Source organism: Monomorium pharaonis, chromosome 5 (assembly GCF_013373865.1).
Source record: "Monomorium pharaonis isolate MP-MQ-018 chromosome 5, ASM1337386v2, whole genome shotgun sequence".
In the NCBI taxonomy this organism is placed as follows: Eukaryota; Metazoa; Arthropoda; class Insecta; order Hymenoptera; family Formicidae; genus Monomorium; species Monomorium pharaonis.
The window spans coordinates 2730680-2745236 of record NC_050471.1 but is presented as its reverse complement, the minus strand read 5'-3'; the positions used below and the strand labels follow the sequence as shown (position 1 = coordinate 2745236).

The following is a 14557-nucleotide window of genomic DNA, read 5'->3' as shown; positions in this document are numbered from 1 at the left end:
ACGCGTTAAAGATAGCTACATTGAAAGAAGATTAAAGAATACGAAATTTTGAGTTTAATCTTTTACTAAAAGTTTAAATTTATATTATTGGATTATCAAAATAATTATACGGAATGCTCAAGAATGAGAATATCGCACACGGAAAAAAATAATTTTGCTGTTGCAATGAAACTACTGCTGCTACAGCATATTCGATATGACAACAATAAAAGTTTACTATTGTAACTAATTTTTCATAATTGAACTTTACAGCAAAATATGTTTTGTCAAATAAACGAATTTTGCCAAATAAATTTGTCCGTAGAAACATTAATTTGCTGTGGAAATAAAACAGTCTATTCTTAGCAAATATGTTTTGCTAATTTAAATAAATCATCAAAGCAAATTGTTAATTCAGCAAAAGTTTGTTTTCTATTCTAGCGAGATTTGCTCGTTTATGTAGCAAAATTACATTAGTATTCTTAACAAATAATTTTGCTGTCCATATAATAACTTTGCTAAGACAGCATAAAATATGCTGTGCCAGCAAATTATTTTTCTCCGTGCAGGAAAGTTTTAACATTCTGGCAACTTAAATAACCATTATAATTTTATTAATGGTTCAACCTAATTATTTTCGAATCTGTATTTTTTTTTTACAAAAATTGTTCAAAATCCTTTTCGTGCATATAATTCGATGATTTGAAATCAAACAAAATCAAACGATCTACTCGGCTCCATATTGCAGTGTAGCACGGTTTGTCCCAGAAAAAAGCAGAGTGAGAAAGAGGGAGGAAAGGAGGGTAAAAGGGTAAGAGGAGAAGAATAGTTTCGCGATTAATGCAACACATTAGCGAGAATTGTTGCGACCATACCACGGGCAATCGTCTTTCTCTTTCTCTCTCTCTCTCTCTGGCCTCGAGGTCCCACGTTACATTATCCCCGGCCGTTTCAGCCATCCGGGATGGTAATTCCGCGTTATTTCCCGAGGTCGAGGTCGAGCGGCGGCAGGCCTCTCGTCGATTCGTGCGGAAAAGGAGACCATCGACCTCCGCCGAATAAATCGCCGGGACGGTCCCGTCGTGACGAGACGACGCGGTAAATCATCCGGGTTCTCAGGCTTTCAAAGGACTCGTCTCTCGTCGACTAGCATTAATGAAGACCCCCGCACGAGATCGCCGTTATTAACGCTATTATTGTTGCGTTGTTGTAAAACGCGTGGCGGAAGCCACGGGAGATTAATGTTATTTCCCTCTCCTTTTTTTTCGGCGAGAAAAGGACCTCGTGTTACGTGTCCGAGTGAACATCCCTCGAATGGTTTATACGACACGTTAGACAACATGCTCCGCGACTGGAATGCTAATTAAATCTAAGCTGGCCGATCATTGGTAACAACGCATTGATCAAACGAAGAAGAAAATCAAGGGCTAATTGATTTTAATTATATGTATTAATAATTTGTATTTATATTTATTATATAATATATATAAATATCTTTTCTATTTTGACGTTTCCATCTCGAATCGCATTTCATTATACAATGAAATTACATCATCGAAGTAGAATCAATTAATGAGATCTGCTTGTTACCGAAAAGTGAAATTTAACGAATAATTGATAATGAGCATAATTTTCCAAGTCCTAAATTGCGAATATTATTAAAAAGAAACTTTCTAGTAAAATTTATGGTGTGTACTAATCAAAAAGTGAAACCTATGTGAAAAGTTGAAAAAGAGAGCGTAATCTTTCGTAATCGAAGCCAGGACTCGGCGCCGTTGAGGAATCCCCGGGCACGTTTCGTAATTCCACAAGTCCGAATTCGCGAAGGTGGCCGCGGCGCGAGGTCTGACCGCTCTCTTGACCCTCGAGACTCGAGAATCTGGACTTACCTCGCTGCCGCGACGAATGATCGTCGCGCTGTCCCGCGAAGTCCGCCTAATGGAAACCACCAAGGTTATCAGCGGGAGTGCGACATCAATTGCGGCGACGAAGGAGCGAGGAGGACGAAGGGCGAGCTTTTCACTTTTTAGTCCGAAGGGAGAGCCGGTGCGCCCTCGCGGTGTTCACAGTTCTTCCCACTTGTTCGCGCGACGAACGAGACTCGGTGCACGTGCGATTATCTCTGTCGACCTAGGTGCGGCACGTGCACGAGCACGCGGCCCAAACTGAATCTCCTTGGCGCTCGGGACCTCGTCGGCGAAGGGAGCGAACGAGAGGGAGAGAAGGAAGAAAGGAATCGCGATCGCGCGATCCCCCTTCCGGCCGGGCGGAAGGCGATCGATTCGCTTGCGCGGAGAAAGAGAGAAAGAGAGAGAGAGGATCCCGACGGGATTCTCTCGACGGGACGGAATTCCAAGACGAGCGGGGAGGAAAGGGGAGGGTCGTCTCTCGTCCACTCGATCAGGAGGAGAAGCGGAGACGCGCGGCGTCGCAGGCGCGGCGGAGTACGCGATGAGTGTCGCGCGTAGTCGAGGACGGTGCGGCAGGTGCAGCCGCTGCAGCTGGCACGGTCGTCGGCTTCATACTGAAGGGGAGAGATACGGACGGCGGGCACGATGCCGCCGCAGGCTGCCGCCGCACGAGCAGCTACGAGAAACTGGCATCACCGCCGCCGTCGTCGCCACCGCCACCGCCGCTGACTGCTCCGAAAACGCGAAGCACCGCGCCGGTCTCTCCTCTCCGTTTCTCACCATCTCTCCCTCGCGTCCTCCTCTCTCGCTCTCGTCCTGTGGCCGCTCTCCTCGCCGCATTCCCCCCTCCCTTCCTCCCCTCCCCGTCGTCGCTCTTCCCCGTCTCCGCGCCGTGCGTTTGCCATTCGTGGTGGGGTTTTGCTCTCCGCGAGTGGAGTAGGGGCCATCTCTCGATCTTTCTCTCCTTCTTCCTTTTCTCTCTCTCTTTCTCTCCTTCGCATGGGATCGCGAACGGGGCCCCGGGGATATTTTTGGATTTTTCTTTCGATACGTTGTCCTGCGAGAGGAGTCACCCGGTTTAAGACCCGCTCGCAGGGATCCCTCACGATAAATTCCCGCGAGAAATAGCTGCACTTGCCGCGCCGTCCCGGCGAATTCGCTCCGCGATCCGCTTCGGATTTGCGCGCATAAGAATCGGCTAAGATTGTTACGAACGACGCGCCTCTCCGCGGGTGTCCTTGCTTCAGCGGCGAGTATTTTCCGCGACGTCCACGCGTCGACTTTTAATCTAAATTTAGTAGCATGATTTTCCACTTTCGACCGTTGCTACGGTGAAGAGGCTTAGCTCTTTTTCAATCCTCGCGCGCGCGCGGTTCGCCCCAGCATCCGTAACGACGTGCCGCGCGTAATATCTCGATACAGTGTTTCGTCCAAGAGAGGAGGCTTGTACTTTACGACGGTAAGGCAACCTCGAAGCAACCACGGACGTTCTCTCACTTCTTTCTTTCCATTCTCATTTCTCTGACGGGATGCGCGAGTAAGAGAAAAAAAAGAACCTCCAGGCGATTCATTCGGATTCGCGTGGATCTTGGATGCTAATACTTCTTTGCGTCCTTGGGCTACCATTGAGGGCTACCCGCGCCGAGAGTAGACGCAGAGGAACGAGGGGTACCGGCGAAAATGACCGTGGAATTTCCGCGTGTGCGTTTCGTCTTTTCGTATATACCTGTGGGTACCCCGGTCGAGTCCGGCGACGCGTTCCGGTAGGTCGGTGACGCCGAGAACCGGACCGGCTGCAAAAACGATTACGTTTCGAGAGGAAGAGGGACGGGGAGAGCGGCCGGTGGATTACCGACGGGTCCTGGCCCTGGGTCGTAAAGATGCCCGAACGGCATCGCCGAATATGGCCGAAAACACCTAAGTGCGCGCGCCCGTGGTAACAAGACGCCTCGTCGCGAAAGACGCCGCCGCCGCGTCGAGGCGTGAGACTTTTATCGAGCCCCAAAGATTTATCTGGATCATTTATCTAGATAATTATCTGTCCCGGCTCTCTATGTCGAAATATAAAACGTGCCAGAGCGAGGACAATGTAATTCTTGCACGTCAAAAGAGAATACGAGGAACTCGTCTTTGCGCTTCTTACAAAATAATCGTTAATTGCGCCAAATATGTTGCCATCGAGCTGATTGTTTATTGATCAGTTTGCTGGGATGCGGATTTAATTAATATCTACCTTTTAATTTAGGTCTAATGTAGGTCGAAAGACACGTAATAGACTATTGTGATACCGAGAATAACTTTGATGCTTTAAGGACGCGATGGATTTCAGGCTTCGCTAACAGGAAGCACGGCGAACGGCGCGAAATTATCTCGCGATGATCTGGCAATTTTCACATCGCTGTAAAATAATTAGACAGATCTTCGGCAGCGAGGGCGGCGCGTTTAGCATCCTCGTGGACGTTAGACCACTTCGCGCTCGCTGAGTAGCGGGTTAATTAACGTGATGCTCGGGCTCATGTATACTTTCATAAAGTCCGCAACTTTCTAATGTGCCCGGCAAGTATCTCTGTTTAAGCGTAACGGGGCTACGCCGCCGCCGCTCCGCGATACGCGTATAACAATATCTTTTTCGCCTTTCGAAATTAAAAAGAAAAAAAAAAAACGGGCCGTCGTCGTCGCGTTAGGAAAGTTTGGAAAGTTCGGGACAACGAGGATCTCCCCGCTGCCGCGTCGATTATTCTCTCCTGATGACGAATATCCGACTATCTCTATCCGCTCGGAGGCTTCCTGCCGCATAATACCCTGAACGCCTGAACGAGTAGATCGGCAAAAAATCAACGATACCGTCGTCCCGTTCGTCCATTTCTTATTCCGTCAATTTAATGTGAGCCATTGACTTCTTTTTGCAATGATATAAGCGGCCCGTGCCACGAAAGTTTTTAACGAGGAGCGTTAACACTTCTCGCCGATGTTTTCATGCGAGGGTGAATTGAGCACCTCGTCCGGAGGCGCGAGCGCGAGAGTCGGTCGTTGAATGAAACACCCTCTTCGCGTCTTTCATCCCTTCGCGTCTTCGCGCAACGACTTTATTATACGGCTCGGCTCGCGGAGCGACTTTCCTTTAAATCGGAGGGGACGTTTCGCGTGCCTCGGGTTGACATTTACAGTGAAATCCCGAGCAGCGGGCGCAGCTGGTTTACCATTCTCTCCGTGATGCCTTAAGGATCTACGGTACCGTGGCTGGAACCTGTTTCTCTTGTTCCTGGTTGTGCGGCTGTGGCTATATTTATGCCCATTTGCACGCGTGCATTTCCACGTACATACGCGCACGCATATCGTCACTGTACAAATTGAATTGCAACTAATTATGAAATATTGCCGATGCCTCGTCCCGCGTGAATGCACGAGAATTTCACGCGTCTCGAGAATGTCCACCTAACTAAGACGCACAATCGTCGTGAGACTTACGCAATATGGGCGGACAGAGGTATTTTATTTTTCTAAAACGGAGATTTGCGTGAAAGGGGTGGAGGGGACGGTATACACTTTTCACGGACGTTTCTCTCAAGGAAATAGAAGAGTAAAATAAATCATTTTTCTTTCATTTCGAGCTTTCAAGGAAATCAGTTTCGAAGCTAGAAACATCTTTCTTAAGAAAGTCTCAAAGATCTTTTTACGATTATTGACGCGTGTAATTATTCTAAATATTTCTAAATACTATACCTATACTGTATTTTGGTTTTTTCCTCTCGTTTTTTTAGAGTATTGGTTAAAAGATTACTGTTGGATAATTTTCTGCAGGATTTTTGTCTCAGGTTGAATTCTATGCTGCGGGTCAGTCCAGTGAAACAATGGCATCAAAGGTAAGTTTTGCATCGTTTTTTTTTTATGATTCTCTCATCGTGGGCACATCGCGTTTGGGAAACCGCTGCAATGCGGCGCGCGTTTTAATGCCCCGTAGATTCACACGTGGTGGCGGACCGGGCCGACTACGACTTCCTGCCGACGGCCGAGCGAGCGGGTCACACGAGGAGATATAACGCAAGCCGGATACGGAGCTGCATAATTGTACACATTGGCCGTGTTTCAGCCGTGTTAATCTTTGTCGTACGAGCGCGTCGTGCGACCCTTAAGGTCGCGCTTCCCCGAGCACGCCGCGGAAGTGTGAAATTAGTTCGGCGTAAGAGGACGAAATTATTCTACACAGCTACATGCACATATGATATCTAATTTCCATGTAACGAACACCATTTGACGAATTAGCTCTGCGTTTAGCTAATTTCGCGATTATTACGTAATTTTTGTATGTGTTTGGTCTTTTAAAAAAAAGCATGGATATAAATATATATATTTCGTACGATGCCGATGAGAAAATTTCTATCGATATCGATTATACGTTCGTTTATTTTTTTCTTTTTTGCTTACTAACTAAAACTTGCTACACTATAGTTTTTTATAAGGATACTGTAGAGTGCAAAAGGTATATCTTCGTATTTTTATAAATTTGTTTTGGTTGGTAAGATGAAAAATTTTGGATAATATAATATTATGGTAATATAGAAGTTTTCCGTGTGTGTGATTACTATTAAATAATATTTGGTTATTAAATACAGTTTAATTTAAATAACTTCTCAATCGATTTTTTATCCTTTTGCGAAATTATCCAAGACCGTGATAATCTCTAAATCTATTGAATTATGTGTATTTAATATTGATATCCACTATTACCGCCATTTTGTCTGTTCCTTCCGACATTCGTGTTGTCACTGTCGCCGATGCCATTGTTAGAAGGATTGGAAAAGTATCCGCCGATATCGCCGCTTAAATTGCCATCATTATCTCGACCAAAAGATTGTCCTATAAAATATAAATTGACTCAATTAATTAATAAAATTAAATTTAAAATTTTCAATTAAAATATTTATAAATAAATGTTGAAGTGCACAATATAATTTGTTATTTCTTTACAGAAACTATGTAATAGTTAAGTCTCTTAAATTATTTTATTCAAACGAAAGTGAGAGAGAAAGAGAGAGAAATTTAATTCTGAAAATTATAATATAAATATAAATACTTAAATCAAAAATTCAATTCTTTAATAAAAAATATTTTCCATGCAGAATTTAAATATTTCATTATGCAAGAGTTGAAAGTTCCTTAATATATTCCTCTGAAATTTCAACTTGTCTTTCGAGTCATTTCGACTCAATTAAACGACGGATCTTATCGCACCTGGTCTTCCCGACTGATAACCGCTGCTGCCTCCGCTATTAAATCCACCAGGCTTTCCCTCGCCGGGACCACCACTTGGATAACCACTGCTACTACCGCCTCCATTAAATCCTGAGTTATTCGTAAAGTCACCGCTACCCGGTCGACCAGAAGAATAACCGTCATTGTTATCATTCGGCCCGCCGGTGCTGTATCCTCCGCCGACATTCGCTTCGCCCTCGTATCTAATTTGCGGTTTAAATCCATCCTGATCAGCCTCATACTCGACAATCTGCTTCCTACCGTCTGGTAGCAAAACGTTGAACTCGCCTTGAGCTCGGTCACCGTCTCTAGTCTCCGTGTGACTGTACTCGCTGCCGGTTTGCTGATCCTTTACTTTATACGAAAACTCGTACTTTGCCGGCTCCTTAAAAAATGATAACAAACCTTCAAGTCTATCGCTAAAATAAAAGTTAATAGAAATATCGAAAAGAAAACTTCTCTCATTCCCCTCGAATAATTGTCACATTTCACTTCTGCTTCAATGATTCTTTGACATGTACACTTACAGTATTTCCCTCTTGCGCGTTGTCGTTGTAACCCCCGCCACTATCTCTTTCGCCTCCTCTTCCAAAACTTCCATTGTCGTGTCCAAAATTCTTTGCGTTTCCATTGGGACCTCCAGATGGATAGCCGTTAGCCTCACCGTTTACGAAACTTCCTCCGTTTAAACCGCCGCTATTACCATTTCCATTTCTATTAGGTAGACCGTAGCTAGTTGATAATCCTCCTCCGAATGCATTTTCATTTGGGGATCCGTAGTTGCTCGACGGTCCTCCGTTACTTTTTCCATCGTTAAAGAGACCTTTGCTATTTGTATTTTCATTATTTGCACCAGGTACGCCATAACTACTCGAGGGAGGACTCGCGTTGCCATTGTTTCCACCTTCGTGATTTCCGTTCACTCCGGGAACGCCATAACTAGTCGGCGGTCTCCCTCCAGTACCTTCGTTTCCGAAACCACCCCGATTGTTCCCAATCGCGTCGGGAACGCCGTAGCTAGTCGACGGTCTTCCCACATTGCCTCGGTTTTCACCAAAGCCACTCATACCGGGAACGCCGTAGCTAGTCGACGGTCTTCCTTCGTTAGCTACGTTTCCGAAAGCACCCCCGTTGTTCCCACTCGCGTCGGGAACACCGTAGCTAGTCGACGGCTTTCCTGTGTTGCCTCTGTCTTCACCAAAGCCACCATTGGCAGCCTTAGAGCTAGAGGATTGTCCACCCCTAAATCCGTTTCCTTGAAACTGACCTAAACCATTTCCACCGGCATTTCCCCCGATGGGCACGTCGTAAAGTTTCGACGGACCATTACCTGCGCCATTACCGCCGGTCCCGGTGAAACTTGTTGCGCCGCTGTTTCTATTAACGCCACCCCCGTTATTGAAATCCGGCGCCCCGTACTGAGTAGACAGGTCGGTTCGACCGCCATTCGCACCGGGGGTGCCCGTTCTTGGAGGTAGATACGAATTAACCGGGGGTTCCGAACGCGCCACGGCCAGCATCATAATAAATGTTGTTCCACTGATCTGTGAGAAATTTCGACGTACTATTACAATGTGAAATCGATCAATCTTAACAAGTATTATAAACTTATATTGAGTATAAAATGAAATTATTTCAATATTTTCTTACACCAAAGTATGCAAACATGTTAAATCCTTCTATTTAAATTTTTGTCTAGATGAAGTCTTAAGTCCAATGTCAAAAAATATATATATTTGAAATACTTTCTTATAAATTCGCAAATAATTTCTCAGCAAAATAATTTTTATTCAACGGTAATACATCCATTAGTTTTGTACTTTATGTGAAGGTAGATATCATTTTCTTCTCACCTTAAGCATACTGACGGCTCTCATAGTACTCTCCAACGGCAAAGAGAAAATCGAATTTTCTGTTACTCTATCCCTCCGAGGGAGACACGCTCTCCCTGGCTCTCGCTGCTACCCTTCGAGCGTGGGTTAGATTTCTCGAGGGAATGACAAACAACGAGGTCCGCTCCGTTCCTTATATATCCCGGGGCTCATCCGCGTTTTCTAGATCATAGTTTGGTGCAATCGGCAAGATTTACAGCAACGTTCGACGCAAGTGTGTCACAAGATGCTGAGACGGGATCGATGGAAAAGAGCCGGATCGGCGGCGTACGTGTACGTAAACGTATGCTCACGAGCAGATCCGCGCTCTATATCTTTGCCGATCTTCGCGACTCCCGTCAGCGTTGCGCCGCGAATCGTTAACTCGTAATCATCTGGAGCGCCTCTAAATCGTCTCGCGTTAAAGCCTTTGACGCGGTCCTTGATATATTGCTCCGATGTAGCACCGCCGCATGTACCGTGAACCGTGAGAGAGAGAGAAGTTAAAAATGTATGCTTAGCCGCGTCTTTTCTTGAAGTTCGCGATATAAAGCTGGGGAACTACATTCCGTGTATAAGACTGAAATACAATGCGGATAACGTATGTACTTAATTAATCATACGTAACCGCACTGTTCAATTAGTTTTATTAATTTTTCCTCTATCAGTAGAAGGATTAGAAAAGCCACGCTTTAACGAAAGAGTGAGAATTACAATATCATTATTCTTTTGTTATTATGCATGTGTGTGTGTGTCATATTTTAAATTTGTACAAAGTTTTAATTTTCTAAATCTTTGAATCTTTACATTCACAAAAAAAAGTTTATCGATTTCTGCTCCTCGTAATTGACGGCTTTAAATGCTAGTGATGTGCGCATGAAAAGCATATCCTTCAATTATAAAACCCTAAACGTCACGGGTTCTTCTGTAGAACCGACGATTCACTCTGACGCAATACACTTGTGTAGCGCAAACTTGCATAACGTATCCCATCTCATCTAGCGTGCCCGCACCGCTACCGTCACTTGCATTCAGTATGAATGCTCGGATTGCACAAATTTTCCCCGGAATACGTGCATGCACGTGCATCTGTTTTGCACGCGGAGCGCCAAATAAGTGTACGAGATAACGAGTGCTTAGAAAGTTACTTCAAGTTATTTTTTCCCCGATTAATCTTTTCAACAATTTGATTTATTTTATTCTAATTAATCTGATCTCTGAACGATGTTTGAATCGTGTACTTCTCAGTAAAGAATAATAAAAAAAAAGTTCTCCTTGTATCTGAAGGTTTAATATTTGTAATTTGTTTAGTTGTAATTCACAAAAATAATGCAATTTTATTTTTGTTATAATACTTGACTAATTTTTTTAACAATACATTTATAAAATTTAATATTTATTCTTGTGTACTAAAATTTTATCATATTCTTGAAGAAAGTGTGTGTATAAATTCTTTTAACATGATAAATTTGTTTAAAATTTACGATAAATATATTTTGACACAATTTATCAAAAAAATATTCTTTATTAATAATAAATATTACTTATTAAAAGAAAAAAAAACGTGAATCAAGTATTGCTTTTCTTATCAATAAAATTAATATTTTTTGTGTGTATTATTTCTGCATTTAAATTTTTGAATTTCAGTGATGGAAGAAGAGTTAAAAAACAGAAAATACAATACGATGTAATGAGATGAAAAATCCTTTCGTTCGCTTGATCATTCGATTAAATTTTACGAGCAGACACGGCGGATGCAATCTCCCTGTGTGAACTGCGAATACATGTTGAGAGAAGATGTTTTGTGTAGCACACGATTCCTCTCTAGATACATATCTCTCGGTGCGGGCTTTGTGTCATCTGTGTAAATGAGAACGTAGCCGTTCTATGTCGGCATACAAATCTCTACATTACATCCCGATCGCCATCAATTATTCGCATGATAATCTATGACATTAAAAGTTTTAAATTTTTAAATTACCAAAAAACACAATAATTCTTACACAGTTTGCCATTGATAGATTTCACTAACATTAAAAAAATATATTACATTATCATAAATGAATGTATTATATTGTTCATTTCTAATAATAAGTCAAGATTTTTCATTGACTTATCACCAATAGATATTCACTAATTATATTTTCATTAATTTTATAATGAGTTTTTCTTACAGTACACGATATTTCGTATCATATTGAACACAATTGAAGTTAGAAATTAAAAAATTAAAGAATTGAGGGGAACAAAAAATTAACGCAATGAAGGAGTCAAAAACTTGTAAAAAGGAAAACGTACAATTTGAAAATATAGAGAAACAGCAAACGTAATTTCCTCTAATTGAAAATAAACGGAAGTGCATTCATTCTTGTTTTCTCTCTTACGCATTCTCATGCATCTTCGCGCATTCTCGCATCCCTAGCTGTTACATCACGCAGGCTTGCGTGCAGAAATATGTATGTATGTACATAGCAGTACACATGTACCATTCACAAAATTATTTATTTATTCATTAAAACTAAAAAATTGTCGTTACATAAAAATAAATTTAATAACACAAACACATAAATTGCAAATATTAATGGTTCCAGCGAATAAATAAAAATAAAACAATAAAAACCTAATATGAACCGAACGCTTTTATAATAGATGCGTAAACAATTTATAATAGTGATAATAAAAAATTGCACTTTTACAAAAACATAATACATTTGTAAATATATCATGCATTTACAAATGTATTATATATATATATATATGACATGCGCGGATGTGTATGTATGTGTATTCTTTTAATGTGTGTGCGCACATGACACATAAATGAAAATGGCCGCAACGTGGAGGCATCGTCCGAGGTCGCGATAAAGATTTCGCTCTACGATGGTTAGGATAAACGTCAACAGATTTCTACACACGTGCTCGCTGTTCGTCTGCAATCTGACGTATGCGATAATTCGTTTGATACATTCGTACATCAAAAGGCTGGTAAATGATTGGTATCAGAAGCACAGGTCCGTAAGGATCGTGCATCGCAGCGAGAACTTTTTGATAGTAGACAAGCCCTACGACATGTATATAAACAGTAATAATCCTAACAGGAAGGTGAGGATATCCTCGTTCGAGGATACGTGCGATTAGCGTGTTCAACTGAAACGTGTAATATTTTTTTAGAATACTCTGCAGACGAAACTGCGCGAGATGCTGCCGGACCTGGTTAACCCGCGGCTGTGCCACGAGTTTCATTTCGTTCACCGGCTGGACTATCCAACGAGCGGCGTCATGTGCATAGCGTTAAATAAAAGGGCGGCCAGAGCAGCGTCGTACGCTTTTGAAAACCATAAAGTACAAAAGTTCTATCTGGCACTGGTACATGGCCACATACATGAACCTCACATCATAATCGACAAAGCTATCGGTTAGCAATTGGTTGCAAATGATGCTGTTATAATAATCGGTTTGACGAAATCTCAGTTTGAACTCTATTTTCGATCTAGGTGCTGATATTCGAGAAAAGACTGGCAACCATAAGATGTGTACAAGCGACAGTGTCTTTTGTGATAAGCCACGTAGGTCTTACACGACGTTGGTAGTGTTGGAACGTGGATTTTGGAAAGGCAAGCCTGCCACTAAAATTTTGTTGGCACCTGGCACAGGTAGACGGCATCAGTTGAGGGTGCATTGTCATCATATCGGTCATACAGTCATAGGAGATTACACATACAGCGAAGGCAAAGATGTTGAGCCTGACAGAACCTACCTTCATTCTCTTAGGTACATAGAAAATATCACTATTTATAGACAACGTGATTATTTTAATTAACACTGTATTTACTTTCAAGGTTAATACTAAACTGTGATATTGAAAATATAGACGTGAGAACGGTGGATCCGTTCGACGCCTCTATATTGTCCGATTATAAAGTGACGAATGTAATAAAGATCTTGGACGAGAATATATTTCGTGATATATACAAACTCGTGGAATAAAAATTGAAATGTTCTTGTTTTGTAACACAAACAAATTTATTCAGCCGCCCTGACACCAGATTTGTTTACCTCAAATTGGAAAGTGAGCCTTGGCAGGTGCGAAGCTAGCATCACACAAGCATATCGCGAGGCGAGTCTTCTATAGAAATATATAGAAGTGGTTATCATGCTTGACCATGTGAATCCTAGAGCTGGTTTCTCAGTCGCGTCCTCATTAATAATTCTGTGACCATCTATAACCGCGGAAACCTGAAGAACAAAAAACTGATATGTTAACACACGACACAACAGTGCATTTAAATCTATGTTTACCTGGTTAATGCATATCACACATATGTCATCGTTTTTACAAAGTTCGTGTAATTGCCTCCCGATGCTTCTCTTGCTTTTGCCCTGCACCTCATCTCTCCAATCCTCTACTCTGTAAGGGGCAGCTATCGAGTCAATAATTAACAATCCTGTTTTACGAGTACTCATCAGTATTGGCACTTTACGTTGCAGGCATAGTTCCAGGTCTTCCTGTAAATAACAAGACAATTTAACAATATAATCTATACACTGTGCATTAACTCTCTTATAATTTTTTAAATTACAATAGTGGCTATGTGGTTCACTAATATCACATCTCCATTCACAGAATGAGTTTTAGCTATCTCCGAGTTTCTCAGCAACTGTTGTAACCGTTTTGAAGGAAAAGCAGTTTCCGTGCAAATGTATATGGCACCTGTTAACACCAGAGAGTTCACTATAAACATTTTGGGACGATTCTATATAATCGAGAAAGGATTGAAAGTATAACGTAAAAATCATTCCACGATTATCCAGATTTGGTATTTTCTATCAAATTTTTCTGTTTTCCTCAACATATCGAATTTTAAAATACGTAAAAAATATATTTTATCAATTAAGAATTTAAAGATAATTTTAGAGCGGTCTTTCATTTATTCTCAGACTCGCGCAGCCTACATTTTTCTCCTTATTTGAATATTTACCAGCTCCAAGACCGCCCGCGGTTATCGGCAGTTGGACGGTGAGACATAACTGTAGAGCCAACTGTGACTTGCCGGTGCCAGCGGCACCGTAGATCTGCGTGATACCCCTGCAAGGTATGCCGCCACCGAGCTTCGCATCTAGCCTCGGGCAACCAGTCGTCAGAAACCTCTCTTTAATCGCCGCTGCGTCCGTCACTGGTGTGCAATTGCACAGTAAAGATTAGCCGGCGCGAATGTCAAATGTTACTCTGATTCAGTGTTTAAAAAAAATGTCTTATTCTAAGCAAAGGTAAGCTTTCCTTTTCTCTACAATACCTAGTAGATCTTCCATCTTGAAACTGATCACCGGCACTTTTGACAGATCGTTTGTATCATTTACATTGTTTGGCAATCGACAATTTGTGGATAGTTTGTTTGAAATTCAACGTTTCCGAGAGAGATGCTTTGATAAATCGAATATCAGATGGTACTCGTTACTTCTTTGACGATTGTGGCGCCATCGCGCGTTCACACCAAAAAATATATTTCAAAATGAAGCAAAAAAAAAACTAGGCGGTCAGTCAAT

The 14557-nt window shown here is 42.1% G+C and overlaps 5 protein-coding genes across 8 annotated transcripts in view; 2 read left to right on the top strand and 3 right to left on the bottom strand.

Moving 5' to 3' along the window:
• LOC105830344 overlaps positions 1 to 6513 on the top strand; it is an 85165-nt gene extending 78652 nt beyond the window's left edge. For both annotated transcript variants that reach the window (XR_004963528.1, XM_036287767.1), the window contains one exon: positions 5691 to 6513. The gene's annotated coding sequence lies outside the window, so the exon portion shown is untranslated. The remainder of the gene's footprint in view (positions 1 to 5690) is intronic.
• Positions 1 to 6696, bottom strand: part of LOC105837622 (storkhead-box protein 2) — an 82480-nt gene extending 75784 nt beyond the window's left edge. For 2 of the 3 annotated variants that reach the window (XM_036287756.1, XM_036287759.1), the window contains exon 1: positions 1869 to 5694. The gene's annotated coding sequence lies outside the window, so the exon portion shown is untranslated. Of the gene's footprint in view, positions 1 to 1868; positions 5695 to 6617 lie in introns of those variants that run through there. The other variant, XM_036287757.1, reaches the window with a different exon arrangement.
• On the bottom strand, positions 6276 to 10359 carry LOC105830357 (pro-resilin). The gene is made up of 4 exons (XM_012669632.3): positions 8996 to 10359; positions 7670 to 8686; positions 7122 to 7527; positions 6276 to 6746 (listed from the first exon to the last, which is right to left on the bottom strand). The coding sequence occupies exons 1-4, from the start codon at positions 9017 to 9019 to the stop codon at positions 6595 to 6597; spliced, it is 1599 nt and encodes a 532-aa protein (XP_012525086.2). The 5' UTR covers positions 9020 to 10359; the 3' UTR covers positions 6276 to 6594.
• Positions 10360 to 11581: 1222 nt separating this feature from the next.
• On the top strand, positions 11582 to 13025 carry LOC105830354 (RNA pseudouridylate synthase domain-containing protein 1-like). Its single transcript, XM_012669628.3, has 4 exons — positions 11582 to 12115; positions 12185 to 12428; positions 12508 to 12784; positions 12853 to 13025. Exons 1-4 carry the CDS (start codon positions 11894 to 11896, stop codon positions 12998 to 13000), a joined length of 891 nt encoding a protein of 296 aa, XP_012525082.1. The 5' UTR covers positions 11582 to 11893; the 3' UTR covers positions 13001 to 13025.
• LOC105830355 (DNA repair protein XRCC3) lies at positions 13015 to 14496 on the bottom strand. Its single transcript, XM_012669629.3, has 5 exons — positions 14308 to 14496; positions 13993 to 14187; positions 13594 to 13724; positions 13313 to 13519; positions 13015 to 13249 (listed from the first exon to the last, which is right to left on the bottom strand). The coding sequence occupies exons 1-5, from the start codon at positions 14321 to 14323 to the stop codon at positions 13037 to 13039; spliced, it is 762 nt and encodes a 253-aa protein (XP_012525083.1). The 5' UTR covers positions 14324 to 14496; the 3' UTR covers positions 13015 to 13036.
• Between the last annotated feature and the right edge of the window lie 61 nt (positions 14497 to 14557).